This window comes from Hyla sarda, chromosome 7 (genome assembly GCF_029499605.1).
Source record: "Hyla sarda isolate aHylSar1 chromosome 7, aHylSar1.hap1, whole genome shotgun sequence".
In the NCBI taxonomy this organism is placed as follows: domain Eukaryota; kingdom Metazoa; phylum Chordata; class Amphibia; order Anura; family Hylidae; genus Hyla; species Hyla sarda.
The window spans coordinates 111,586,843-111,600,027 of NC_079195.1; the positions used below are offsets into that span (position 1 = coordinate 111,586,843).

Genomic DNA, 13,185 nt, shown 5'->3' on the forward strand with positions numbered 1-13,185 from the left:
ACAGACTCTGATATGACCTCCAAGTTTTTATTAGGTAGAATAGCACAGCATTCAGTGGAAACCTCAAGGAAAAGAACCATGATGATAGTGTGAACAATACCCAAAGTGTTCCTTGAGAATAGGGAAAATATCTGATCTGAAGTTGAGTTTTAACAGGTTAACCACAGATTCAGACAAGTTACAAGAACTTTGGTCAAAACCATGCTATACCTAGTGGAGACCCTAAGGGGATGGTATGTGACACAGAAACAAAAACATTGGAGAGAATCCGTGTGTCATCTACCACCCCTCACTTTTACTTCAATTTTATACTTTTACTTTGGATTTAGTTCACATAGAATAAAACATGACATTTCACTAAAAGATGCTGTTATTAGCCATCACTTAGAGTTTTTATGAGTCACATTACCTTCGTGCAACATTTTATGAATTAAGAGAATTGTTGCCGGTAACTTTCAAAATGTCACTTTTCCAATTAAAACCGAATCTTAAAATCAAATTTAGTAGTTCTGTGCCCTTTCTTTTCAAGTAATACTTTAATTATAGCCCTAACCGTGATGTCATTAGAGGACTCAGAAAGCAGTATCTACTTAGAAGTATTTAGAGTCCAGAACTATTCAGCACTACTTTAACCACTTCAGTCCTGTGCTTGTTACCCTTTCTGATCAGACACATTTTATGATTTTTTGGGACGTTCCGAATTAAGTCGTCTTGTTTAGTTATTCAAATATTTTTTTAAATTTTTCTGTGCTACATCAGTGTCTTATTTTTAAGTCATTTTAAGATCACAAAATTCCTTTTTTTATTTTTTTTTATATATATTTTTTTAAATCTTAACTTTTGCGAAATTTTGTGTAAAAAAATTTAACAAAAATAAGTGTCTGTGGGATACAAAAAATAATAATAAAAAATAAAAATAATGACCCTAAAATAATATGCTTCTCCTTTCTATTATGATCACTACTATATAGGAGGTATATATAGTTATATTTTTATTTTTGATTGGATTGGGGTTGGAATTTTCTTTCTAAAATACATTTCCCCTGTAAGGCTGGGTTCACACTACGTTTTTCAACTACGGTTCCCGCATACATTTTCTATCAAAAACCGTATGGGGAAAAAAAACGGATGGAACAGTATGGGAAAAAGTAAACCGTATGTGTTTTTAAACAGTATACTGTTTTTAAAAGTGCATACTGTTCCGTCCGTTTTTATAAAAAAAAAAATATGTTTTTGAAAATTCTGTCCATTTTTAATGGGAGGGGTCTTGGGTGGGGACTTTAGGATGCAAATGCGCGTGTGCAAATAAAAAACGCATACGGTTTTGCCGTATGGAACCGTATAAATGTGCGTTTCCCTTTGACGTCCATGTTAAAAAATAAGGTATGCGGTTGCAATACGGTTTTAAAACTGGAGTCAAACCCGTGGTCAAACACGGTTTGGAGTACAATTTAAAAACTTATTGCAAGCAAACCGTACGCAACCGTATGCATCAGGGTGCATACGGTTTGCAATGCTTTGTCTATGTATACGTTTTCAGTACCGTTCCATACGTTTTCACTAATGAAAACGTATGCGGGAACCGTAGTTGAAAAGCGTAGTGTGAACCCAGCCTAACTTGGGATGCCATAGCTGCTCCAGTTAAATGGGGGAACCCAGCCCTCTGACTCACTTGGTAGAACTAATTGGAGTTTTCTAAGACCCAGCAGCTCCTGCAGATACCCAGCATCGGTGTTTACATGTATGTGAAGCATTATTGCTTCAATACCGGGAGCTGTATACAGGGCACTCAGAGAGAGTTCTCTGGTGCCACCTTTTGGAGGCAACTTCTTTATTAGTCAAGACTTAACACCTTCATGGTCTATTCACACATACAGTATTCTGTGCAGATTTGATGCGCAGGGTTTTCTGCTGCAGATTTCAATGTAAACTGAATGACTGAACACAGCTTGAAATCTTGCACATCAAGTCTGCGCATCAAATCTGAGCAGAATACTTTACGTGTGAATAGACCCTTAGCCCCTTAACGACCATGGACGTATATTTACGTCCGTGGCCAGCTCTCGATCTGTGAAGTGCGCTCAGAGTCTGAGAAGCGCACTTCATATATGCGGGGTCCCGGTTGCTATCAGCAACAAGGACCCATGGCTAATACTGGACATCGCCGATCGGGCTGATGTCCGGTATTAACCCTTTAGACACCGCGATCAAAGTTGATGGCAGCATCTAAAAAGGGAGAATACACTGCGTGTTAGCTCAGCGGAGCTGTTGAGGACCGCCGCTGTGAAATTGCAGCATCCCAAACAGCTGAGAGGACAGCGGAAAGTGTCTCACCTTCTTTCCGGCTGTCCGATCGGCGTTTGATTGCTTTAAGCCTGAAATCCAGGCTTCAGCAATCAAGCGCAGAAAACACTGATCAATGCATTCCTATGGCAATTTATTGAACAGTGCCTGCAATCAGTGTATGCTGTATTATATCCCCTAAAGGGGGCTATAAGACTGCTTAAAAAAAAGTAAAAAAAAAAAAAAAAAAGTTAATGTGATTTAACCCCTTCCCTAATAATAAAAATCTGAATCACCCCCCTTTTCCCATTTAAAAAAAAAGTGTGTAAATAAAAACAAACATATGTGGTATCGCTGCGTGCGTAAATGTCCGAACCATAAAAATAGTTAATTAAACTGCAAGGTCAATGGCGTTCGCGCAAAACAATTCCAAAGTCCAAAATAGCATATTTTTGGTTGCTTTTTATACCATAAAAAATGAATAAAAAGCAATCAAAAAGTCTGATCAAAACAAAATTGGTACCGATAAAAGCTTCAGATCACGGCGCAAAAAATGAGCCCTCATACCGTGCATGTAGTTATGATTTTTTCCAGAAGTGCGACAAAATCATACCTATATAACTAGGGTATCATTTTAATCGTATGGACCTACAAAATAAAGATAAGGTGTCATTTTTACCCAAAAATTTACTGCGTAGAAACTGAAGCCCCCAAATTTACAAAATGGCGTTTTTTCCTCAATTTTGTCGCACAATGATGTTTTTTTTCCCCTTTTCGCCGTAAATGTTTGGGTAAAATGATTGATTTCATTACAAAGTAGAATTGGTGGCGCAAAAAAAAAAAGCCATCATATGGATTTTTAGGTGAAAAATTGAAAAGGTTATGATTTCTAAAATGTAAGGAGGAAAAAACGAAAGTGCAAAAACTGAAAAACGCTTGGTCCTTAAGGGGTTAAAGAGCCTAAAATAGGATTGTATGGCCAGTTATAGTCAGAGCTATTTTCATCTGAGGCATATTTTGTAGCCCAAATAATGTGCCACAGCAGTGCAAAAAAAGTGTCCCTACACCTAATTTTACAGCCATAAAATGACCATGTGTTTGATCTAAGGTCCATTTTACTTTTTAAATGAGTTCAGTTTAACCCCTTGGGGACCAAGCTCATTTTGACCTTAAGGACCAGGCCAATTTTTGTTTTTCACTCTTTGTTTCTTCCTCCTTCCTAGAAATCATAACGCTTTTAATTTTGCACCTACATACCCGTGTTTGCGTCACCAGTTGTACTTTGCAATGACATCACTTAGTTTTTTTTACATAATCTGCAGCAAAAAAACACCTTATTTGTGGGGTGAAATAAAAAAAAAACACCATTTTGTTATTTGGGGACCTACAGTGCACTTTTCGGTAAAAATTACACCATATCTGTATTCTGTAGGTCCATAAGGTTAGAAAGATACCCAATTTATGTAGGTTTTATTTTATTTTACTTCTTTAAAAAAATGTAAAAGACTACATGCACCAAAATGCACCTAACCCCTAAAACTTTATATTTTTCTGCATACGGGGCTATATGAAGGCTCATTTTTGTGCTGTGGTCTGTAGTTTTTATTGGTACCATTTTTGTTTTGATGGGACTTTTTGACCGCTTTTTATAAACTTTTAGATGGTATATGAAAGTGTACGCCATCGACCATGCAGTTTAACTGCTCTTATTTTTCAATTAGAGATGAGCGAACTTACAGTAAATTCGATTCGTCACTAACTTCTCAGCTCGGCAGTTGACTTTTCCTGCATAAATTAGTTCAGCTTTCCGGTGCTCCCGTGAGCTGGAAAAGGTGGATACAGTTCTAGGAGACTCTTTCCTAGGACTGTATCCACCTTTTCCAGCCCACCGGAGCACCGGAAAGCTGAACTAATTTATGCAGGAAAAGTCAGCAACCGCCGAGCTGAGAAGTTCATGACGAATCGAATTTACTGTAAGTTCGCTCATCTCTACTTTCAATAGTGTGGACATTTACACACGTGGTGGTACCATATATGATTATTTTTATTTTATTATTTTTTAAATGGGAAAAGGGGGGAGTGATTCAAACTTTTATTAGGAAGGGGTTAATTCATTTTTATAAACTTGTGTTATCGGTGCTCTGCTGATCCAGCGTGCTATGCAGGCTGGGAGCAGCAGCAGAAGACTAATCGGATGGTGAGGAAGCAGGTAAGTTTCACCGCATTGGTTCTAATCAGCTCCGCTGAGCTGCCGGGACAGTTTTAATTTTGTTTTAGACGCCGCAATCAACTTTGATTGCAGTGTCTAAAGGTTTAATGCCGAGGATCGGCCCAATTGGCGGTGCCTGGCATTAACCGTGGGTCCTGTTTTTGCTGTTTTGGGGCTGTTTTGTGAACTGTACAATGTCTGTTTTATGGTTAACAAAAATGGCCCAAAAATACTAAGTGGGAAGATTAGCCAACCTAAATAATAAATTGTCTCCAGCTCCTTGTTGCAAATAAGTGATCTTCTGTTTTTGTTTATTTCATGTTGCTGCATTCTTCCCTTCTATGTTTCTTCTCCACCAACAAATTAAAAAGAGAAGCTTTTGTTTCCATGCAGCAGGTCGCTAATTGGGCAATGATTATCTCCATAGATGTGATTAACAGAAAGTGAGTGCGATTGTAGGAATCAGAGCGTAATTATATTAGTAAACTAAAAATAGAGGACAGTGATGGAAGAAAACCCACAACAACTACTGGAAATGCCATTAGCACTAAAAGGTCCCTAATTGCTGTGTAAATACCTACAAAGTTCTCTGTTCTGTAATTATTCTTTACAATATTAATGTGTGCCAGGAATAATGACTTGTAGAACAGCCAGGTCCCAGAGGACTTCCTATTGGAAATGAGGGATACCACATATATCCAGCGCAAGTATTGCCTTATTGTGGTGTTACCCTTGTTACAAGTTTGAACGGCTCATTAAACTAGAATATCAATTTTTCATCTCTTATTTTTTAAGGAACAACTTCAAACCAAATGCCCTGTGAGGGCAAGCTTTGGTTGATCCTGCCCATAAATTACGTACTAGTCAGTTATTTAAACACATTTAACACTAACATCTTATCCCCAGAGGTTACAGAAGGGATCTAAATATAATGTTGAGTAACATTGTGTGCATTGTTGTAAACACCAGGAGGGAGAGTTATCAAAATCTGTTTAGAGGAAAAGTTGTACAGTTGCCCATAGCAACCTGGCAGATTGCTTCTATTATTTTTAAAAACTGCCTCTGAAAAATGAAAGATGCTATCTGGTTGCTATGGGCAACTGCACAATTCTTCCTTTTAGGGTAGGGTCACACACAGCAGCAACAGCAGAGAGAGCTTCCTGTAGCTCTGTGTGTCTGCTTGTAGCGGCATATTTTCCGCTGGCAGTCACATGCTGGCACACAGAGCTACCCAGCCGCAGCAAGGAGTTTGCTCTGCAGTCTCTTTGTAACTCCCGGCAGCACATCCGCAGTGTTAAATACGCTGTGGATGGGCTGTGTGTGACCCTAACCTTGCACAGGTTTTGATAACTTTCCCCCAAAGGCGTAGTGCCTAAGGATTTTCCAAGAAAAAAAAAAATTCCGTTTTGCCCATAGGAACCAGATTCTATTTCATGGTTTCATATGTTGCTATGGGTCACACTACTTTTTATGTACAAAAACAGTTTTTAAAGGGGGTATTCCAGGAAAAAAACTTTTTTTTATATATCAACTGGCTCCAGAAAGTTAAACAGACTTGTAAATTACTTCTATTAAAAAAATCTTAATCCTTTCAATAATTATCATCTGCTGAAGTTGAGTTGTTGTTTTCTGTCTGGCAACAGTGCTCTCTGCTGACATCTCTGCTTGTCTCGGGAACTGCACAGAGTAGAAGAGGTTTGCTATGGGGGTTTGCTTCTAAACTGGGCGGTTCCCCAGACAGGTGTCATCAGAGAGCACTTAGACAGAAAAGAACCACTTAACTTCATCAGCAAGTACTGAAAGGATTAAGATTTTTTAATAGAAGTAATTTACAAATCTGTTTAACTTTCTGGAGCCAGCTGATATATAAAAAAATAGTTTTTTCCTGGATAACCCCTTTAAAGGAGTACTCCGCCCCTAGACATACTATCCCCTATCCAAAGGATAGGGGATAAGATGTCAGATCACCACGGTCCCACTGCTGGGGACCCCCGGGATTGCCGCTGCGGCACCCCGCTGTCATTACTGCACAGAGCGAGTTCGCTCTGTGTGTAATGATGGGCGATACAGGGGAAGGAGCAGCGCGACGTCATGGCTCCGCCCCCCGTGACATCACCGCCCGCCCCCTTAATACAAGTCTATGGCAGGGGTGTGATGACCGCCACGCCCCCTCCCATAGACTCATATTGAGGGGGCGGGCCGTGACTCCACGAGGGGCGGAGCCGTGACGTAACGATGCTCCGGCCCCTGTACTGCCCGTCATTACATGCAGAGCGAACTCGCTCTGTGCAGTAATGACAGCGGGGTGCCGCAGCGGCAATCCCAGGGGTCCCCAGCAGCGGGGCCGCGGCGATCTGACATCTTATCCCCTATCCTTTGGATAGGGGATAAGATTCTAGGGGCGGAGTACCCCTTTAAATATGTGAGCAGAGTTACTAATGGTCTTAATGAGAATTTCAAAACAAAGAAGTGCTCCATGGTGCAGTACCATTATGGTTCAAACGCTTAGTGTGAGCTGGCGCTTACCCTGGATGGTTGTGCAGATCCAAGTACAACTTTGGAAAGAACTTATAATAGTATAATTAGACCCTCTGTAGCCTTCCCATCGTCAACATGCATGAAGAAGAGGGATTGGCCTGTAAAACATGTTGCATTTTGAAGTTCTCAGCGCCCAAGTAATCCCATTTTTGTTGGAGGAAATTTGGAGTATCGCATTAATAAGAACTAGGTATAGTATGATGTAAAGCAGGATCAGTACTAGATACCTTTTTAAATGGTGATCAGAAGTGAATGTGGATTAAATGAAATACAGAAAAGGAAGTGGGAACTTGTCATCGTGGCCTGTTTTTACTGAATCGAGGACAGATATGTCTGTAGTTCCAGATCCCGATGTGTTCCATTAACCTGTCATGTAGGCCTGCCAGGCTTTTTTATTTTCTGTCTACCGCTGAGAGGAGATTCTTGCATTGATCACTGTTTCCCTATTATAAAACCTGTATAGTTTATCACTATATTATGTAGTGTGTTTCCATTTTAGGACCGCGCTGCCAAAGTTGCACTGTCCATGACACTGTACTTACATAGACCCATTTTTTGTACAAGATATTTTTAGCTTCCTTATTTAAACAACCTGCTGTGGAGAATGTGATTTAAATAAGCCAGCTCTGCAGTTAGTAATGCCAAAATGACTCAAATCTTCTCAGACAATATTTTCTATAAAAAAAAAAAGCATTCCTGAACAATTTTTGCAGTGAAACAGGGTATGTTGGAACTGCAACTATGTTTAGGTGGGGGGGGGGTGTCAATGTAAGATTTACATCAATACTAGAACCCTAGATTTCCCAGCAGGGCATTGACCAAAATGTCCAAATGTCTGTGGATTTCCGGGATCCGTATGGACACACCTGTCTGGTCTACGGCTATGAAGACACATACACAATAGGCTGTGATGTGTCACCTGTGTTGTGACACCTTTCCATTAACAAAGTACATTAAATAGTAGGGATGGAGCCAGATTGTTCCCAAAGTGCATCAACGAGACTTGGGCACCCATGGCCTTGCTGCCGGATCTCTGGTTGTCTTGGACCACTTTTGTTAGGTATTTACCACTGCATATCTGGAACACCCGACAAAATCTACCATTTGAAGATGAAGTGACCCAGTAGTCAGACAGTTTAACCATTGTCAGAGTTGCTTAGTTTCTTACACTTTCCTTTTTATTTAATGGATAATCATAAAGAACTGAAATGAAATAATTTTCATTCACTGCACCCCTCAGTAAAGTTATGGATGGTTGGTGTATATTGAAAGATTCACAACTGAAACACAGACATTATCTGGGTTATCCAGATAAAAAAAAACAGCTGATTTAATCTAAAAATAGCGCCGCACCTGTCCTCGCGTTGTGTGCGGCATTGCAGCTTAGTTCAATTGAAGTCAATGGAGGCAATTGTAATAGCGTACACAGCCTGAGGACGTGTGGTGCTGTTTTTGGAAGAAATTAGCTCAGTTTTTGTATTCCTTTCTAACCCCTATAATTCAAAGGAGCCAACAAGTTTAGAATGAACCTGTTGTTTTTAATCATGGTTACATTTCACAATGCATTCACTGAAAATTGAATTTTCATTTTGTACAGAAACTGTCTTGTTTTCCAATATTAACCAATCACATATCATCTTCATTTTAGAAGAGCTTGTTAAACATGAGCCATTAGTTGCCATTGGAAAGGTAGACAGTTTCTGTCCTCAAGCAGATTGGAAAATCTGAGCCATTGACTGTTCAAAATGTTTTTTTCTGATCTCTTAAAGGGAGCTGTATTTGTTGGTAAGGGCTTCAGATACTATGGGATAACTGTTGGAGTATAAAAGCATATGTACCTTTATGGACATATTGAACACTGCTGCATAAAGTAGACCAGGCCATGTCTTTGTTAGAAAGTAAATGTTGACTACAATGTTAATATTAAATATGGAGTATCATGACTGGTGTTAAGTCAATTCTCAACAAGATAAATTACATTATTGTATATATTTCTCATCAGGTGCAAAGTATCATTCGATCCCAGACCAGTATGGGTATGCGTCATCGAGATCGATCGACTACAGGCAACACACTGAAAACAGGATTCAGCTCGGCACTTACCACCTATTTTTTTGGAGCTGATTTGAAAGGGAAGCTAACTATTAAGAATTTCCTAGAGTTTCAGCGTAAGCTTCAGCATGATGTCCTTAAATTGGAGGTAAGTCTGTTTTATTTTGAACTGTATTAAAAATGCACTAGAATTTATTAGATTTTGCATTGGTTTACAGAGAATGTATTCCCTTGCATCATTTTATCACCAAAAGTCCTTGTAATCTAATTTCTTCTTGTCAAGCGCAAACTGGATTTCATAGGATACCTTATTACCTGTCAGAATACTGAATGTTAGGTGTAAGGGGAAAGTCTCCCTTGGGGAGAATATTCACACTGTGCTGCTGCTGCTGTAGATTTCAGCCATTCAGACCCAGTTTTGTCTGTAGTACAGCATGCTCGTGACTATTGGAAAAACTAGGAGAAGGTTCCTGCTAAAATGAGAATACATATATGCGCATTTTATATATTTCAATGTATTTGATATATATTCATATATTAATTTTGTGATAGATAGAGAAGGACACCCAGGGAGGGACAAGGACAAACCTTTGTCTTAGAATAAAGTTCCTCAGTCTTGTCCGAAGCACACAGGAATATTCTGCACAAGAACTCCATAAAAGGAATAGCTATTTACTGTTATGTATTTTTGAGGTTTAAGGCAATATCATAAAATATAAAGGTAAGTGCCTCAGCCACAGAGGTTCCATAAGTGACTACAGGCTACACATTCAGTACTGGCATCACTCCATTCCAGTAAGATACAACCTTAAATAGGGTTTTTTGACAGTGAAGCTAATTTGTAACTAAATAAACATATATTGGCAAATAATGATCTTTTTCTACCATATGTGGTCTTCCATGGTTTTCCTCTGCTTTTTCTGCAAACTGTCTGCTTTGTTGTCTTCATTGCCCTACTTCCTGTTTAGTGGACGTCCTATAATGCACTGCCTGTTTCTGCTGTACACTCTAGCCAGGAATTCCACTACCATCTCCCTCCCACTATATGAGAGGCTCCTGTAGTGGGTGAGGTACAGTCAAAAAAATATGTACAGTGGTACCTTTTTTTTATTTTTTATTATTATTATAATTGAAAATGTATGAGCGCTATTTTGCGACTATAAAGATACTGTCTGGGATGGCCAGCCACATACAGTGCAATCTAGGCTTAGGACCAGAGAAGAATTCAGCATAGCTTTTTATTTTAAGAATTTTTTCTGTGTTCAAGGTATTCTGAGATTTTTTACAACCTCACAAAACCTCTTCTTTTCTTTGATCTTTTCAATAAAAACACAGTCTGCCTGGGATAAGACTGTGGAGAAGATAGGCTTGTTATGTTTGTGTGTGGGTTAACTTGTACCCCTACAGCTGGAACCTCTCTAGTATAAAGGGGTATTCTAGGATTTTTTATTTGACTATGCTACAGGGGCTAAAAAGAAAGTTGCAACAGCACTCTAGGTCAAAAAATGGAGGCTCTTAGCGCACTTGTTGATCAAAAATGCTACAGAGGCTGTAAAGTTAGTGTAGTTCATAATATAGTGTCTGTACCTGTGTGTGACGGTTTTCTAACAATTCTTCTGTGATTTTCACTCCAATATTTATTTTTAACAGCATACAAAATGGCTGTTGTCTCAGATTTTTCCCAGGTTGCAATGCGGCCAAAACCTGACTCACTAGTCAAGTGATGACAGGGAGCCTGTCTGCTTCAATGGGTGGAGGGATCACTTGGTGGGAGAGATTAATCTGCAACTGCTGTAGGCACCCTGATTGAAAACCACAGGTCTTTGAATGGATGCAGCTCATTAATGTTTCAATGGATGGGGTGGCTGATATGTGGGAGGGAGGAAAATGGAATTGTGGGATTTGTAGTCAAAAAAAGAAAAGTCAAACAGGAAATACCAGTTCACAAAAAGCTAGCCCCAGTGTTATGGTAATCTCACAACATAGTCATTTAGCCCCAAGACAAGCGCAGATCTTTCCTAAGCATGTCCATTACTGTCTGTCAGGTACATACTAAAATCACCTTATGGTGGATAACCCCTTTAAGCTTGCAAATAATATCTGCAAGGGTAAGCCCACTGTGAAAGATCACATTTTAAGTGGTAATGTCTCTATGAAGTGAGATGGCTGCACTTTAGACACATAGAGGGGAAGTTATCAATACCTGTGCAGATTAAAAGTTGTGCATAGCATTGACCTGTTGTCGATAGCATTATTTTTATAGGCTTTTTAAAAATAAAATAAGAAATCTGGTCGTTATGGGAAACTGGTCAACTTTTCCTCAGCACATTTTTTGTTACATTTCCCCCATATTTTTTTGTGCACACACAGTAGTTTTCAGATTGTTCTTTTCTATTCCGTTCATGTAGTTTGAGATACATAAAAATTATGCTAAAATGAAAAACTTTTATATTTTTTAGATATATTCCATTTCGGCGTATCTATATTCTTTGTAAAGAGTCATTAGTTAGATTAGTGTTTTTCAACTTGTGTGCCTCCAGCTGTTGCAAAACTGCAACTTCCAGCATGCCTGGACAACATGCATAGAGGGGGCGTGGTGTGACGTCATGACCACTGCTGCTGGAACCCAGCATTTGTTCAGAATGCCGAGTGCTGTATGGAGAAGATGCCTAGTGGCAGAGTACCCCTTTAAGGGTATGTTCACACAAACTTTCCGCTGCAGGAAACCTGCACGTGGATTTGCTGCAGACCCACTGAAATCAATGGGTAGCAACATTATTCTGTTGGGGTTTTTCTGCATTTTTTGCAGTGGAAAATCCTCAAGCAGAATTTCCTCAATCATTCCGGTGCCTGTGTTTCAAATACATTACAGAAAATCTCACGGAAAAGAAAGGATGACATGGCACCCGCAGCACTATTGCCAAAAACTTGCTGCTTTATTTGCTTCAAAGTGGGTCACACAAATGAGGATTGCACTTCCACTTTGAAGCAAATAAAGCAGCAAGTTTTTGGCAATAGTGCTCCGGGTGCCGTGTCATCCTTTCTTCTCTGCTGGGAATTTCCACTGTGAAGAACCCGTGGCAGATTATGTACATGTGAATGTACCCTTACACTATGTACTTACGCTGTGTTAGGAGTGGAACTGAAACAGAGAAAAACTATAATGGAAAAAAAATGTTCAGGGTTTGAAGCTTACCCTTGGTGTTAGTAAAAACTAGCGCTGTGTCCCCAGCTCGCCCATAGAGGTACATGGAGGGGGCGTGTCAGCCACCGCTTTATGCCGTGGTCATCACTAATCCGTGAACGAAGCAGAGGTCACTCCGTGCATGGGAAGAGCTGGGGTGCTTGGCAGGAGATCACATTGGGATCCACCAGTTGTACCCCCCATGATCAAGCACTTATCCCCTATCCACAGGATCAAGTGGATAAGGGATAAATACTTATGTACCAGTCCACATAAAGCAACTATAGATACCCTGGTGTGGGCTGGTTGAGTAGGAAATGCCTTGCAGGTTTACCACAATAAATTTTTTTGTTGCTAAGTCTCGGCAGGGTAAAACTGATGTTTTACTGGTAAGAACCTTTCAGGTCTAAATGTGCAATCAAAAACTACGGCAATTTGCAAAGGAAAAAAAAAAACACATTCCATTGGCTTCATCTGTTCTAAACAATGGCCAAAATATGTTTGGCCTTAAAGTGACCATACACCTTCAATAGTTGTCGCAAAATGTTTAGGCAACAGCTGTTTATCCGGATACTCTAATACATGATTGCTCATATAAACTGGTTGTTCGTGTGTGTTTTCAATGGAGGGAAGGTATAATGATCAGCAGGTTCAGACAACTTTCTTCAAATTGGGGACTGACTCTTTGGTTGATCGGGCATTGAGCTCATAACGAAGAAATTTCAGACTGTTTTCTGATACATACAATGTTTATCATTGTAATCATTTTAAACTGGTTATTCCATACAAATGATTTTGACAAAAAATCCTGCTTGTTGGCTTCAACACCTGCTATTTTGTGGTTATTGTCGAAATTATATAGGCCATTTTGTGATTGTGTTTTTATAATAATCACGATTGGCACAGAATTTGCCCATTT

General features: G+C 39.5%; 1 protein-coding gene across 2 annotated transcripts in view; it reads left to right on the plus strand.

Moving 5' to 3' along the window:
• The window catches only part of MICU1 (mitochondrial calcium uptake 1), a 276,130-nt gene that overhangs the window by 168,048 nt on the left and 94,897 nt on the right, over positions 1–13,185 (plus strand). For both annotated transcript variants that reach the window (XM_056530455.1, XM_056530456.1), the window contains exon 8: positions 9,033–9,230. In XM_056530455.1, coding sequence (XP_056386430.1) covers positions 9,033–9,230 — 198 coding nt within the window. The remainder of the gene's footprint in view (positions 1–9,032; positions 9,231–13,185) is intronic.